Below are 17,132 nucleotides of genomic sequence, written 5' to 3'. Positions count from 1 at the left end.
CTTGGTCTCTCTCTCTCCCTCAGAAATAAACATTAAAAAAGAAAAAAGAATTACAGGCAGAATTCAAGGTTTAGACATCAAAGTGTCATGTATACATAGAATGACATTGTTTTTCATTAGCCTTTTGGCCATAAGCATAAATGCTTCAATGACATTCTTCATCTCTTTCCCATGTTCTATAAATGATAGCTCATAACTCATCATCTCAAAAATATATTATTTGATTTTCTTAAAGTATACCTTTTTAACTTGTCCATGACCAAATTAATTTACTTTTTGCTCTCTTTTTTTAAATTTTTTATTATTTTCTTTAAAAATTTTTTATGTTTATTTATTTTTGAAAGAGAGACAGAGTGTGAACAGGGGAGGGACAGAGAGAGAGGGAGACACAGAATAGAATCTGAAGCAGACTCCAGGTTCTGAGCTGTCAGCACAGAGAGCCTAACGCGGGACCCGAACCCACCAACCGTGAGATCATGACCTGAGCCGAAGTCGGACGCTCAACCGACTGAGCCACCCAGGTGCCCCATCTCTTTTTTTTAAATGTTTATTTATTTTTGAGAGAGAGACAGAATGCCAGCGTAGGAGGGGCAGAGAGAGATGGACAGAGGGTCCGAAGTGGGTTCCGCACTGACAGCAGAAAGCCAGATGCGGGGCTTGCATTGACAGCAGAGAGCCCGATGCGGGGCTTGAACTCACAAGTGGTGAGATGGGCCTAAGCCAACACCGGATGCTTAACTGACTGAGCCACCCAGGCGCTCCACTCTTTGCTCTCTTAGATTTAAGAGCACTCCAGGAAATACAGTCCCATTGACTTTACAGTGTGTTACACATGGCAACTTAATACTGCTGGCACATTAAAACATCTCACGTGCATTCTCTTCGCTAAATTTAAGATCCAAATAGGCCTCAGGCACTTGTCCTGGAAGTCTGTCTCTATCTCCCATGGATTTCACCATTCCCCATGAATTTACTGCCTAGCCTACTCTGCCCAAGCTAACCCATACCAGTTAAAATTCCAATTTAATCTTTTTAAAAGACAATCTTGTCAAAATTTTAGAAATTACATTCACTGGCTCCCTCTAAATCTACTGTTAAGTGTATTTTGAATAACTCCACAAATCAGGAAAATTTTACTGAAGATATCATGTTAGTCTTCTGTTTATATAATTTAGTATCACTTGACTAATTACTCCCACATACTCATTTTGGTCTATAGCGCAAAGACCCACACACACTTCCCCTTCCTACTTTATTTGCACATTATTAGTTTTTACTCATCTTATCCATGGCATTTTATCTAATATCAAATTCCCATTAAATTAATTTTATCTGTCAACTTTTCCTGACCTGGTAAAGTAGCTTCAAATTCTACTCCTAATAACAAAAGAGTTACAAAACATATGCTTTAGCCTTGCCTTGTGATTTAAAAGGCTGCGCACAAAATTTTCCAAAATAGCCAACTCCAAAGAACAATCCTTCTCACAAATCTTTCACCTAAAAACAGAGTTTATTTTTACACCCAACACATAAGCAGGGAACACAACTTCAGATTGGAGGCTGCATAGCACCAGACTCCTGAATTCATTTCAAATCCTAAGTCTACTACTTTTAATAAATATGTGCTTTTCATCAAGTAGTAATTTTGAATTTGAGAAATGAAATAACAAAACAGGTAACAATACAGAAGCTGGTCTACAGTTGGCACACAAGAATTGTAAGATAATGACTAAATAAACATAGCTACTACTATTATTTCACAGAAAATGGACATTACTGAATCTGAATATTTGTTAGTATAAGGATAACATGGAGAGTTTCTCCTCCTTCCCATTAAAGGACACTAAGACAGTAGCCTTCTGATCTACTGTTTCTGCCCATTAATTGACCTCTTCTCAGCTATTAGCCCAGGGAAGGGGCAGGTAAGAGTTACCACGCACAATTCTCCTAATAACCTTATGAACTAGGAATTGCTTGCTCTACTTTAAGGACATAAGTTCAAAAACTGGATTGCTGACTCAAAAAACTACGTGAACTCAAGTGCTGCTACCATCACTTTTCACCTCTGCTGCTCTCAGTCCTGTACGTCTTTTCCTTCTTGTCTCTTCTGACACTTTTTCACACTTACTTTTATAGGAAAGTTAGTTTGTCACAGATATCACCATGAAATTATGGACCTTTTTCTATTATTCAGTAAACTAATCAAAACACACCTTGTATATTCAGTTCATCTTGGCTATTTCTGTGGCACTTTCATTTTTCCTTTAAATTGTAAGAATCTGAAAATTTGAGAATTATTGTCTCACAACATGCTAAGAAATGTAAATTACAATTAATGATATCTTTAACAAGGAATAGAGCTGAGCGCCTGGGTGGCTCCGTTGGTTAAGCATCCCAACTTTGGCTCAGGTCATGATCTCAAGGTCCGTGAGTTCCATCCCTGCTTCAGGTGAGTTCGAGCCCTGCTTTGGGTAAGACCCGCTTCTCTCTCTCTCCCTCTCTCTCTCTCTCTGCCCCTCATGGAATTCTCTCTCCCTCTCTCTGCCCCTCACTCACTTGCACCCTCTCTTCAAAATTAAAAGAGCAATTTACAACATATTTGTAAATATGCTACATTTAGAAATCTCTATCTTGGGGCACCTGGGTGGCTTGGTCGGTTAAGCGTCCGACTTCGGCTCAGGTCATGATCTCACGGTCTGTGAGTTCGAGCCCCGCGTCGGGCTCTGTGCTGACAGCTCAGAGCCTGGAGCCTGTTTCGGATTCTGTGTCTCCCTCTCTCTCTGCCCCTCCCCCGTTCATGCTCTCTCTCTGTCTCAAAAATAAATAAACATTAAAAAAAAATTTTTTTAAAGAAATCTCTATCTTAAGTATCAATTCTTACACTGAAACACAAAATTTCAAAAATATTTTAAGGGGGCACCTAGGTTGGTGTCCAACTCTCAATTTTGGCTCAGGTCATGATCTCACAGTTGTGAGATCAAGCCCCACTTCGGGCTCTGCACAGACAGCACGAAGCCTGCTTGGGATTCTCTCTTCCCTCTCTCTCTGTCCCTCCCATCCCCTCCCCCGACCTCTTGCTCCAAGTAAATGAATATTTAAAAAATATCTTAAGAATGAAATCCTTGTAATATGGCATAGAGAAAATGTTAAAAATTGTAAAGAAAAAGTGAGTTTATGTGGTTTCACAAAAGGCAAAAGTATGCTATAAACATCATGACGTCTATCCCTAAAAAATATAAATACACAGATAAAACAAATAGGAAAAATATAAACAACTATTGGCTCCAGAGGTCTAGATGAATATACAGGTGATCTTTATACGATTCCGTCAACTTTTTTAAATTTTGAAAAGTGTCACAATTAAAAGTTGGAAAAAGGTAAAAGTTGAAAGTAGACTTCAGTGACAGAAGCCAAATCAAAGCAGTAAGAAATAAAGATGAAAGATTAAAATTTAGTGTGGAAAGCTGTTCTAGAGAAGAAAAGATGACTTCAAAATAAGTATTAAATAGGAGGAAACAGAATTTGAAATGTACAAAAACAAAAAATCCTGAACAACCACAAGAAAGTCATTCATTCAACACATTTATTTAATGCCCATAATACTAGACATTGTGAGTGAAATAATACAAAAGACAGAACACTTGTCTTCAAAGAATTTCTAATCCAGATGGAGAGATAAGACATACATTCAAGAAAGTAAAAGAAAAAAGTGACAATGTTATTTATAAATTCTTGGGTAGTTACTGAATCTCCAAGGGATTTAGTTTTTTTATCATTAAAACAGCAATGTGCTATAAAATGACAATATTTGATTAATTTTATGGTCACTTTCCACTCTAAACATCTTTATTTCCCATCCAAAAGTTAATTAAGTGCATCTCCTGGCAGTCTGCCTTAAATGGACACAGCCAACTCCAAAATATCACTGAAATGCTTTAAAGGTTACTTCACATTCCCACTTTCAAAATGTCCCAACAGAGTTATTATAAGCATGAAAAGCTGTGACAACATTAAACACTTTACATATAAATATGTACATATAAATGTACAAGGAAGTTACATATAAATCCTAAAGCAATCCCACCCTAAGAAATTTTTTATGGAAATAGTTCATTTAATTTAGAGTGCTATGGTCTCCCTTCTAAATCCTTTCCCACCCCAAATGTACATTTTTATTTCTGGTCCTAATCTGCCCATTCTGCATGTGATCCCAGCTTTGGTCACAACTATACTTCGTTTTATTGCTTTAAGCCATGTGTGCCATGCCACAGAACTGCATTTTTCTCACTTTCTTGTTCCCTTGTTTTGCTCTATTCCACCTTCCTTGCTGTCACATCTATCCTAACCCACACCTATGACTGGTTTTCAAGGTAGAAAGAAATATTCAGAGAAGAAATGTGACTTTGAATAAGACTCAAAGCAACTGACTAATCATAAAAGGGTTTGAGATATCAGGGCATAGCCACAGAAAAGGAAAATTATGGACATTTCAACTGCTTAATATTGGAGAGGTCCACAGTGGGAAAATTTCCAAAGGGAAATCTTAACTCAGACGTGATAAAACAATCCCAATGGAAATGGTGGAACTCATAAATGGATGCTCATGAACTTTGAGTTATCTAACTAGCAATGCCTTGAAGCTGATTTCCTAAGATACCAAGGTTCTTCTTTTATCTCTATCTCACTGAAAAACAAAATTTCAATTTTAGATTGTATCAAAGAAAGGAATAAATACAAAGTCTGACTACTCAAAAATTACATAGGTTAAAATTGCATCAATTGTGGAAGCCAGGGAGCTCCAGAGTAAGGCAGAAGAGGTAGCGAGTACTCAGTGGGGAAGATACAGCAGCGCCCAAACGTCAAAATCGCACTCTAGGGGGCGCATCTTCGCTTCACCATTTGCTAGGTATATACACTTGAGAGTGTTGCTACATCTTATCCAGCTTCAGTTTTCCCATTTACAAATCACAGGGTTGTTGAGAGGATTAACTAAGACACAAAGTACACAAATTGTAGTCTTTATTGTTGTGATTAGCATAGGGCAATAAATAGGTTTGAAAGTTGAGAATAAGAGCAAAGAAAAAATATTTCAAAAGTTTCCTCCAAAGGCTTTCATCAATACTTAATTTTAATGATAACAAAGAAAAACTTTGTAGAGCACATTTAAAGTAGCTACAATTAACTCTAACACTTTTTTAAAAAAAATTTTTTTAAACATTTATTTATTTTTGAGACAGAGAGAGACAGACGGGGGAGGGTCAGAGAGAGAGGGAGATACAGAATCTGAAACAGGCTCCAGGCTCTGAGCTGTCAGCACAGAGCCCGACACGGGGCTCGAACTCACGGACCGCGAGATCATGACCTGCCTGATCTGAAGTCAGCTGCTTAACCGACTGAGCCACCCAGGTGCCCCTCTAACACTTTCTATAAGGACACTGATTTAAAAAAAAAAAAAAAAAATGTGAGGAAGGATAGGAAGTAGGAGCTTTAAGAATTGGGCTCTAAGACCCACAGAGTACAGACCAGTCTCTAGAACTTATGTGTGTCTCTGTGAGTATGTTGAGGGTGTAGGGTATAAAGCCCACGTCTGTGGCTTTGTTTCACATGTTCAAATATATACCTTTGGAAGGGCTTCCCTTTGTGGAGAGCCAACAGCAGGGCAGTACTTTATCCATATTGACCTTGCTTGCTCTCCCATTCCTAGCTCCCAAATCCACTATAATGAATAACCACAGTTGTTTGGTTTTTTTTTTTTTTGTTTTTTTTTTTTTTAAGCTTATTTATTTTGAGAGAGAGAGAGAGCAAGAGAGCACAAGCAGGGGAGGGGCAAAGAGAGAAGCGGGGTGACAGAATCGCAAGCAGGCTCTGCACTGTCAGTGCAGAGTCTGATAGGGAGCTCAAACTCATGAAGTGGGAGATCACAATCTGAGCCAAAATCAAGAGTCAGATGCTTCATCGAGTGGGTGACCCAACCGCCCCAGAACAATCACGGTTTTAAAATAATTTTACTCAAAAATTTCATTTCTGAAAGCAAACTTTCTAACTAAGCTCCATGTACTTTTTCACAGAAAGGAAAAACAGTTGTTAGAACGTGAATTTATCATAGTCAAAGTCATCCCAATGCCAGATTTCATATATGAAACATTATCAGTAACCCACATACACTGATTAGTTTCTAGAAGCTAAGAGTCAATCTCTTATTCCAAAGAAAACTCTGATAACATGAAACTAAATACCAAGAAGTAAATACATATCAATTATATCAGTAAGTTCATGTGTAATCATATATTTTTTAGACATTTCAAAATCTTCAAACTATATGGTCAAATTAAAACAAGTAATTATACATTCTATCTGTTCAAAGCAATAGTTAGAACTATTCTCTTAAATTTTACTTATTCCATATTTATAGGCAACTACTCCCAAAATAACAGACAATTTATTGTTTCTAAAAATAACTACCAAGAAAGGATGTTTAAAAGTATGATTCTGGAGACACCTGGGTGGCTCAGTTAGTTAGGAGTCTGACTTCAGCTCAAGTCATGATCTCATGGTGAGTTTGAGCCCCACATGTAGTTCTGTGCTGACAGCTCAGAGCCTGGAGCTTGTTTTGGACGCTGTGTCTCCCTCTCTCTGCCCCTCATGCATTCACAATCTGTCCCTCTCAAAAGTAAATAAACATTTTAAAAAGTCCTATTCTGAAAAAAAAGAAAAAAAGTACGATTCTGGTAAAACTTCACTATGACAGATAGCATGATAATGTGCATAAAACCTTAAGGACTCTACCAAAAAACTATTAGAAGTAATAAATGAACTCAGTAAATTTGCAGGACACAAAATAAATATACAGAAACCTGTTGCGTTCCTATTCACTAATAACAAAGTAGCAGAAAGGGAAATTAAGAAAACAATGACATTTACAATTACACTCAAAAGAATAAAGTATCTAGAAATAAACTTAACCAAGTAGGTAAAAGACCTGTTCTCTGAAAACCATACAACACTGCTGAAAGAAACTAAAGATGACACAAACAAATGGAAAGATACATTATGCTCATGGGCAGGAAGAATATTGTTAACATGTCCATACTACCTCAGGGCACCTAGGTGGCCCAGTCGGTTGAGCATCTGACTTCAGCTCAAGTCATGATCTCATGGTTTGTGAGTTCAAGCCCCACATGGGGCTCCATGCAGAGCCCGCTTTGGATCCTCTGTCCTTCTTTCTCTGCCCCTCCCCCGCTTGCACCCTCTCAAAAATAAACATTAAAAAAAAAAAAAAAAGTCCATGCTACTTAAGACAATCTACAGATACAATGTAATTCCTATCAAAATACCAATAGTATTTTTCACAGAACCATAACAATTCAACCTAAAATTTGTATGGAACCACCAAAGTCTCTGAATAGCCAAAGCAATCTGGAGAAAGTACAGAGCTGGAGGCATTACAATCCCAGATTTCAAGATATACTACAAAGCCACAGTAATCAAAACAGTATGATCCTGACACAAAAACAGACACACAGATCAATAAAACAGGAAAGAGTGCCCAGAAACAAGGCCACGCTTATACGGCTAATTCATTTATAACAAAGGAGGCAAGAATTTACAATGGGGAAAAGACAGTCTCTTCAATAAATGGTGCTTGGAAAACTGAACCACTCTTATGCCATACACAAAAAGAAACTCAAAATAGATTAAAGACCTAAATGTAAAACCTAAAACCATAAAACTCCCAGAAGAAAACACAGGCAGCAATCTCTTTGACATCAGTCTTAGCAACATATTCATGGATATATTTCCTCAGGGAAAGGGGAAAAAAAGCAAAAATAAACTATTGGGACTACTACATCAAAATATAAAGCTTTTGCTTTGGAAATGGAAAACCAACAAAATGGAAGGAAAGGAAACCAACAAAATGAAAAGACAACCTACTGAATGCGAGAAGATATATACAATAAGAAGTCATTGTCTAAAATATATAAAGAACTTGGGGCACTTGGGTGGCTCAGGAGTGTTTGACTTTGGCTCAGGTCATGATCTCAAGCCCCACGTTGGGCTCTGTGCTGACAGTTCAAAGCCTGGAGCCTGCTTTGGATTCTGTGTGTCTCTCTCTCTCTCTACTCTCACTCTCCTTCAAAAATAAACAAACATTAAAAAAGCAGATGGCCAACAGACACATGAAAAGATGCTCAACATCACTCATAATCAGGGAAATGAAATCAAAACCACAATGAGATATCACCTCACACTTGTTAGAATGGCTAAAATCAAAAAGACAAGAAACAACAAACGATGGCAAGGATGTGGAGGAAAAGGAACACTTGTGCACTGTTGATGGAACAGTGGAAGTGTGGAAAACAGGATGGAGGTCCCTCAAAAAATTAAAAATAGAAATACCATACAATCCAGTAATTCCACTACTGGGCATTTACCTTAAAAACAAAAACAACTGGGGCGCCTGGGTGGCTCAGTCGGTTAAGCGTCCGACTTCAGCTCAGGTCACGATCTCACGGTCCGTGAGTTCAAGCCCCGCGTCGGGCTCTGGGCTGATGGCCCAGAGCCTGGAGCCTACTTCCAATTCTGTGTCTCCCTCTCTCTCTGCCCCTCCCCCGTTCATGCTCTGTCTCTTTCTGTCTCAAAAATAAATGAACGTTAAAAACAAAAACAAAAACATTAATTTGAAAATATATATGCACCCGATGGTTACTGTAGCATTATTTACAATAGCCAAGACATGGACGCAACCTAAGTCCCCATCTATACATGAATGGATAAAGAAAATACGGTGTACACACACACACACACACACACACACACACACACACACACACACAGAATATTACTTAGCCATAAAAAAGAATGAGATCTTGCCATCTGCAATAACATAGACGAACTTAGAGGGTATTATAACTAAGTGAAATAAGTCAGATAAAGAAAGACAAATACTATGACCCAGCAATAGCACTGCTAGGAATTTATCCAAGGGATACAGGAGTACTGATGCACAGGGGCACTTGTACCCCAATGTTTATAGCAGCACTCTCAACAATAGCCAAATTATGGAAAGAGCCTAAATGTCCATCAACTGATGAATGGATAAAGAAATTGTGGTTTATATACACAATGGAATACTACGTGGCAATGAGAAAAAATGAAATATGGCCTTTTGTAGCAACGTGGATGGAACTGGAGAGTGTGATGCTAAGTGAAGTAAGCCATACAGAGAAAGACAGATACCATATGGTTTCACTCTTATATGGATCCTGAGAAACGTAACAGAAACCCATGGGGGAGGGGAAGGAAAAAAAAAAAAAGAGGTTAGAGTGGGAGAGAGCCAAAGCATAAGAGACTGTTAAAAACTGAGAACAAACTGAGGGTTGATGGGGGGTGGGAGGGAGGGCAGGGTGGGTGATGGGTATTGAGGAGGGCACCTTTTGGGATGAGCACTGGGTGTTGTATGGAAACCAATTTGACAGTAAATTTCATATATCAAAAAATTAAAAAAAATAAAATAAAATAATAAAAAAAAAATAAAGACAAATACTGATGATTTTACTCATATATGGAACCTGAAAAATAAAGGAATAAACAACAAAAAAGAAGCAGAAACAGATCCATAAATACAAAGAACAAACTGGTGGTTGCCAGAGGGGAAGGGGATGTAGTGTTAGGCAAAATGGATGGAGTTGCAGGTGCAGGCTTCCAGTTATGGCATGAGATGGAATGAGTACGTCACAGGGATGAAAGGTACACCATAGGGAACACAGTCAGTGGTATTGTAATAGTGCTGTATGGTAAGAGTTGTAGACTTGTCTAATTACTATGTTGCACACCCGAAACTAATGTTAACATTGTGTGTCAACTATACTTCAATTTAAAGAACTTATGATTCTTATTGTTTCATTTTTATCAAAAAGTTGTTAAACTAATTAACTTGAACATTCTTTTTTTTTTTTTTTTTTTATATACCATGGGGTATATTTGGTGATTTTTCCTTACAGGACAGGAAAGAAAATCTTAATCTTTCATCTAAGAACACAATCCATAAACAGTAAAAAAGTGGCAGATGTTTTGGAGAGTTTAGTTATTCCATCTGATTTCATGTTGACAAGCCAACAATTAATTGGAAGTTAAATGCAGCGTGAACTGCTCACTAATCAGCTATTAGCCATCAGAGAGCCGCTCAGCACACTGAAGACTCAATCTAAAGCTAAATAGGATGCAGCAGCTAACAGAGATGATCCAAACTTTTGCAAAGTAGATTAGAACTGCACATTTTACTCTGTGCAGATCTATTAATTTCTGGTCAGGGCTTTATTCTATTTATGGTAGTCAATACAATGTCCTTTGATTTTAAGAAAGTAAAATGGGTTCCAGAGGACAAGATTACCACAGTTTAAGCCTTTATTACTATGGTTTCAAAAGCTAACAACAAAAGACAAATAAAAGAAAAAAGAGAGAGAAAACTTAATAGCAATGAAAGCAATACAGCATTAAAAATGTTTTTGGGGGGCGCTTGTGTGGCTCGGTCAGCCAAACGTTCAGTTCAGGTCATGATCTCACAGTTTGTGGGTTTGAGCTCTGCTTCAGGCTCCATGCTGACAGCTCAGAACCTGGAGCCTGCTTTGGATTCTGTGTCTCCCTCCCTCTCTGCCTCTCCCCTGCTTGTGCTCTCTCTCGCTCTCTCTCTCTCTCTCTCTCTCTCTCTCTCAAAAATAAGTAAACGTTAAAAACAATTTACAAAAAAAATGTTTTTGGTACCGGAGTGCCTGGGTGGCTCAGTCAGTTGAGCTTCCGACTTCGGCTCAGGTTATGATCTCACAGTTCGTGGGCTGAAGCCCCACGTCGGGCTCTGTGCTGACAGCTCAGAACCTGGAGCTGCTTCAGATTCTGTGTCTCCTCTCTCTCTCGGCCCCTCCCCCTCTCACACTGTCTCTGTCTCTCTCTCTCTCTCTCTCAAAAATAAATAAATGTTAAAAAATTAAAAAAATTAAAAAATAAAAATGTTTCCAGTACCAGGGCGCCTGGGTGGCTAAGTCAGTTGAGAATCCGACTCAAATTCAGCCCAGGTCATGATTTCAGGGTTTGTGGGATCAAGCCCCAAAGTCAGGCTTTGTGCTGACAACACGGAGCCTCCCTGGGATTCTCTCTCCCTCTGCCCCTACACTGCTTGTGCTCTCTCTCTCTCTCTCTCTCGCTCGCTCTCTCTCTCTCTCTCTCTAATAAATATTTAAAAAAATGCTTTCAGTACCATCATATAGTTAATAAAATGATAAATAAAAATGATAAAATATTGTGGAGATCCAGGGAATCATTTAGCTAAAGGCATATAAATCAAACATATCTTTTTTGAAAGAAATCTGGCAATATTAAATAGAGCTATAAAATTGCTTCTTGCCTTTGACCTAGTAATTTTATTTTTGGGAATATGCAAGTAATTCCTGCTAAATATACTCTAGCAAAGTTATTTATAAGGAAGAAAATTGGGACCAATCTCAATGCCCTAAGGCAAGAAATGGTTAAACAAACCACAGCACAGTAATAGAATAAAATACTATATGGTCAATAAAAACCAGTAAGAATGTGTACTATGTTGATATTCAAATGTACATACGTATAATCATAGTAAGTTTAAAAAAAAAAAAAAAGGAACCCACCAGAACACAGTCACAGTATTTATGATGGCTTATAAAGATCATAAATCAGAAGTTAGAGCATCATAAATAGAATTTTATGTTCACTGGACTCCTATTTCTGTCAGTAAATTGAACATAAAATAATTTTGGGAGAAGAAAATGACCAAATCCTCAGGGTTCTTCTGAATGTCTCTCAATAATGTACATAGTGAGCTGAATGGAGGACACTGTAAATATGACTACACTACAAAAATTACATATGCTAAAGATATACTCGTTTCATCTCTATATTTATAAACATTTTATAATATCACAACTAATAAATATTATGTGTTTTCTCGAACAAATGCAAAATACTTTTCAAGGGAAATATATAATAATCAAATAAGATTATCCCTATTCTACAGATGGAAAAAAATGATAGGAACAGTATCAGTGTCCTACCCAATTCATCTAACTCCTGATTCCCTATTCTAACAGCATCTTCTGAAAATAATTTTTCCCATCCACAACATTTTACTTTTCATTATTTATTTTAAAAATAATTCCTAGGGCACCTGGGTGGCTCAGTGGGTTGAGCATCCAACTTCACCTCAGGTCATGATCTCCCGGTTCATGAGTTCGAGCCCCACATCAGGCTCACTGCTGTCAGCCTGTCAGCACAGAGCCCACTTTGGATCTCTGTCCCCTCTCTCTGCTCCTTCCCCACTTGCACTCTCCCCCCACACCCCCCAAAATTCCCTTCAGCTTTTCTGAACAGCGTATAAGTGACTGTCCTCCTTAAATATGGACTAGATGAGAAAAAAACTGTAAATACCCTGAATGAAGTAATGAAAATTTGAATTATTTACTGTTTTTCTCCTTTGAGAGGCAACAAGAAGATATACTGAAGTTTACTTCAAATTCTCCATCCCAGTTAGTCAAATTGTAGGAAAAAAAGTGCAAAAGGTACATCTTTCTGCTCTCCAAGAATAGTTTCCTTTGACCAAGGTGTGAGAGCAGCTGGCAACAAAGACGAAATCCAAACGCTTCAGGAAAAAAAAAAAAAAAAAAAAAAATTTGTTTTGACTTGTTTTATCCCTGTAGCTTTGAAAATTAAAAATCCCAAAGGACTCCCTGAAATTAATCAAAAGTTAACTTAAAAGTAGCCACTTTTAAGTACTAAGGTCCTAAAAGTAGGACCTAAGAAAGTCCTATTGAGAAAACAAAAATCTAAGTGGCAAACCAACTGTAAATTTCAGTCATATTCATTTTCTGAAGTCCATCTCAAATGTCACTTCCTCCCTTAAAGACTCCAATCCACAGATGTTTCGTCATTTGTGTTTTAAAGCACTTTGGACATACATCTTTTGTAACATATCAGATTTCAATAATCTGTTCATAAGCTTATGCCCTTTACTTTGAGGTCCCTAGAAGACAGGGATACATTTTTTGTCTCTAAGGCACTAGGAATACAATATAGGATTGCTGTTAAATTTAAATTTAAAGACCAAACACTAGGTTTTAAAGGTTGGTTACTAAAATATTTAATGGAAAAACCAGTGTGCTTTCAAGACTAGTTCTCTTTTCCACTCGTAAGCACTATATATATTCTTTCAGTCATTACTCCAAAGAGTGAAAGCCTCTTCTTGCACTGCAGGGCATGAAAGTTACAGAATGCAAGTGGTAACTGTCAACTTGAATAAACATTAAAGATCCTTAGACATTTTTAGAGACACAAGATTTTAAAACTGAAACTGTAAAATGCTATGAAAAACTTAATAGCTTATTTAATGTCCTAAAATAAGCTTGAAATTCACAGCTACAGTAAAACTAGTAGTAATAAAATAAACACCAGCTTTTAAAAATAAAATCAAACTTAGCAAATAAACCTATTTATAGACTGTAAAAGTTTGCTGAATGATTATTTGAATTGTTAAAATTATAAATGGTTTTAGAGATCCTCATGCCCCAATGGTGTTAGCAACTTAAAATAATTGTGTTATGTATATATACTGTCATGCTCTATACCGAATAATCTAAAAGCAAGTTACTTATGCCTCTTTCACTACCAGTTAAACTGAAAACCTAGAGTAAACGTCGTAAGAGATCAAAGTTTTCAAGATTTTGCCCTAGGAAGAAAACACCAGTTTCTCCTGTCCTCTGCTTCTGTGACTTGTTTAAAACAATCTCAGAGAAACTAAATAGTGGAATCTTACAAATTTTTTTATACTAAAAAATGTTTTTTAACTTAAGAGATAGAAATTATCGGTCTCAACCATTACCGCAACTCTTTATTAATGCAGTTGTTACAATTCACAAGTAAGGAATCATCTGCTAAGCGTGAAGTTAAAATATCAAAGTCTCAGAAAGAAACAAGCTCTCAAAACCAACCAGGAGTTCCAGGAAAGTAGCAATGAAATAAAAAGTAACTGGAAAACCTGGACATAGGGCTGTGAGCGAACACTCATTCGTGGAACGCTTGCTGACCCGCAAGCACCCAACTCACAGGGAGCGCCATACATACATAGTCCCCGTTTCCAGGCAAACGGAATACAGCGGCTCGCGCTACCTGGTTCTCTAGACGGGAGGCGAGCCTGAGGCCCACGGAGTCCCGCAGAATCTATCCCCCAAAAGGCCGTTCCAGAACCTCTGACCTAGGGCCGGGGCGACCCCAAGCGCTTCTCGGGACACTTGACCCCCTCCCAGCTACGCCCCCTTCCCTCGGAACCCAGCTCCCCGGGTAAGGGTGACCTCCCCTTCGGTCAGAGCACTCAAGGTCCGCCAGGCCTCACCCACCTTACACTCGTCGCTCTTTTTTTCTTCGTCGCAGAAGTTGACGGGCGCCAGGCCGGGCAGGTAGAAGGCGGCGCCCGGACGCGGGCCTGGGGCCGCCCCCAGCAGCAGCGACAGCAGCAACAGCCTCGACCACCGAGGTGGAGACAACGCCGGCAGCCTCGCGCTCATGACGGCTGTTTCGGGGAAAGGGCAGCCGAACTGAGGGGGTGAAGAGGGAAGGAGGGACGCGGAGGCTCGGAGACGACTACAAGACCGCGGGAGCTGAAGGAGGCCGGGCCCGCGATGGACAGTTCCGGTTGCGCTAGGAAACACCGCGGGTCCCGCAACAGAAACCGAACCGGAGCTCGATAGAGCATGCGCAACGCCGCCTGCACATGCTCAGTGAAAGGGGCCGCAAGCGCCCCGAGTAGTTTCCGGGAGGGATCGTGGAGGAAATCCACTTTCCAGGTTTTCAGGGGGCCGAGTAGGTGGTTGCTTGCTTCCGCGTTCTCGGTCCCATCCTAAATTCCGATTTAGTGCTCTCTTGGGGGTGTCCAGGAGCATCCTACTTGTCGGGCTGGTGCCCCCGGCTAGCTGCCTTAGCTCAATTTCCCATATCTTCAGGTTTCCTCACCACACTGCCCGCGGCATTCCTGTTAAAGACTTGGTGCTTCAGAAAGTACTTGCTAATGGAGGCGGGAAGAAGTTTGGGAGACACCTGGTTGGGAGCAGGCTAAGGAAACAAATGGGGAAAAACTAGCCAGAAAGTCTCAAATAGTTATTCAGGTGTTTGCACGGACAGGTTCCAAGTATTGGATGCCATGGGACATTCTTGTGTGGGACAGTGATTACACAGAATGAACAAGATCACTTTAAAGATGAGTGGAAATGAGGGGACAGTGATTACACACAATGAACAAGATCACTTTAAAGATGAGTGGAAATGAGGTGGGGAGAAAAATGGGAGTAGGCGAACAGAAGAAGGTAGTGTTGGCATTTCCTTGCAAAGGAAGACGGGGGCAAAAGTTTAATTAGGAAAGTGAAATAGCAATCTGGTATGACCACCCTAAAGCAAGTTTCTGTCACTTATTGACCTGACACGATAACCGTGTTTGTATGTGAACTTCTGCATTTGCGTGTGTTGGGGTTGTGAGTTTTCTTGAGTATTTTTCAAGGAGCAACTTGCTTTTGGTGACATAGTTCAGTTGAGTTTTAGAATACTTTGTGGGGCAACTGGGTGGCTCAATGGGTTGAGTTTCCAACTTTGGTTCAGGTCATGATCTTATGGTTTGTGGGTTCGAGCCCCACCTCAGGCTCCCTGCTGACCGCGCAGAACCTGCTTCCAATCTTCCTTCACTCTCTCTGCCCCTCCCCCGCTTGCTCTCTCTCTCAAAAATAAATAAAACATTAAGAAAAAGAAAAAGAATACTTTGTAAGAGTGCATCAACTTAGACTATATAGCAAGGAATCCAAACTGGTAGTATCTCCAGCTCAAGAATGGGCAAGTTTGCTACATGGGCAATTCAGAAGTATGGAACCCCTTGCAATTGTATTCGAATTCTTGTGACTGTTGGCACGTTTCCTCCCTGTAAAGTTTACAACTTCATTAAATTTTCAAAGGGATCTACGACTCTACAAAAAAGGCTAAGAAACACTGTTCTGTACTGTGGAGTAACCAGAACAAGGAAAGATAAAATTCTTGTTTGCAAAGGCAGCTTGCAGTAAGAACTCCAGCGGGCATACTACTACCTAGTTAATGTGACCTTCAGCAAGTCAATCAAGTCCCAGGTAGTAGAACTGGAAAGCAGGGAGAAAAGAATGTCCATCTTCTTAAGGTTTTTTTGAAAATTAAGTGAAAAAAAAAAAATGTATGTTAAAAGTTGAGCACACTGCTTGGCACAGAAAAATGGCAGCCATTTTTATAACAAAAGCCACGCTAGCAGGGACCTAAACAGTGGCCATTATTCCTCTGCACCCTCTTCCTCCAGCAAATCAATCAACAAATTTGTTGAACATCTACTTTGAGCTAGGGAATGGTGTTTATTATATTCTATACTTGGCATTACGGAGATTTCCAATGTAAGAGGAAACAGATGTTCTCCATTTAGAAAGGAGAGGGAATGGAAAGTAACATATTTATTCACTACCTTTTACTTTTCCTTGACCGTCACTATCTCACTGCCCGTCCCCCTCCCCCACCTTTCTTCTTCCAGTTTTCCCTGTCTCAGGAAATGGTACTGCTGCCCCTTGCTCAAGGAACCAAACCTGGGAGATAACCTAAATGTCTCATTCCCTCACTCTCAACATACAGTCCAAGTTCTGCTTGCTAGGCGCTGAACTAGGCTAAATCCTTTGCATGTCCACAGCCACACCCTAGTCCAAGCCAAAAATCTTAGATCCCCTGGACTACTTACTGCAATTTGTGTCTCAGCTTCCACTCTTGTCAAGAGCTAACTTATAAAAATTTTAAATCCCTCAATCCTTCTGCTTAACCCCAGCACCCTATGCTTCTTGTCACTATCTGGAATTGACGTGTTTATGTTTACTGTCTCACTCCCCATTTACATGTAAATTCCATGGGAGTTGGGGCTTTGTCTCTACATCCTAGAAGAGCGTGTGGCATGTAAAGGAGACAAGGAGCAAGTAAGTGGAAAATACTACATGACTGGCCGGACAAAAGAAATTTTAAATCTGAATTTGGAATCGCAGGCTTTCAGTGCTGAAATAAACCTCAGATTT

General features: G+C 39.3%; 1 protein-coding gene across 1 annotated transcript in view; it reads right to left on the bottom strand.

Moving 5' to 3' along the window:
• Window positions 1-14,769, bottom strand: part of TM9SF2 (transmembrane 9 superfamily member 2) — a 66,121-nt gene extending 51,352 nt beyond the window's left edge. The window contains exon 1 of the mRNA XM_042929715.1: window positions 14,415-14,769. Within this exon, the coding sequence (XP_042785649.1) occupies window positions 14,415-14,582 (168 nt within the window). The 5' untranslated portion in view covers window positions 14,583-14,769. The remainder of the gene's footprint in view (window positions 1-14,414) is intronic.
• Window positions 14,770-17,132: the final 2,363 nt, after the last annotated feature.

Source organism: Panthera leo, chromosome A1, assembly GCF_018350215.1.
Source record: "Panthera leo isolate Ple1 chromosome A1, P.leo_Ple1_pat1.1, whole genome shotgun sequence".
Classification (NCBI taxonomy): domain Eukaryota; kingdom Metazoa; phylum Chordata; class Mammalia; order Carnivora; family Felidae; genus Panthera; species Panthera leo.
This window is presented reverse-complemented; position numbering and strand designations above follow the sequence as displayed.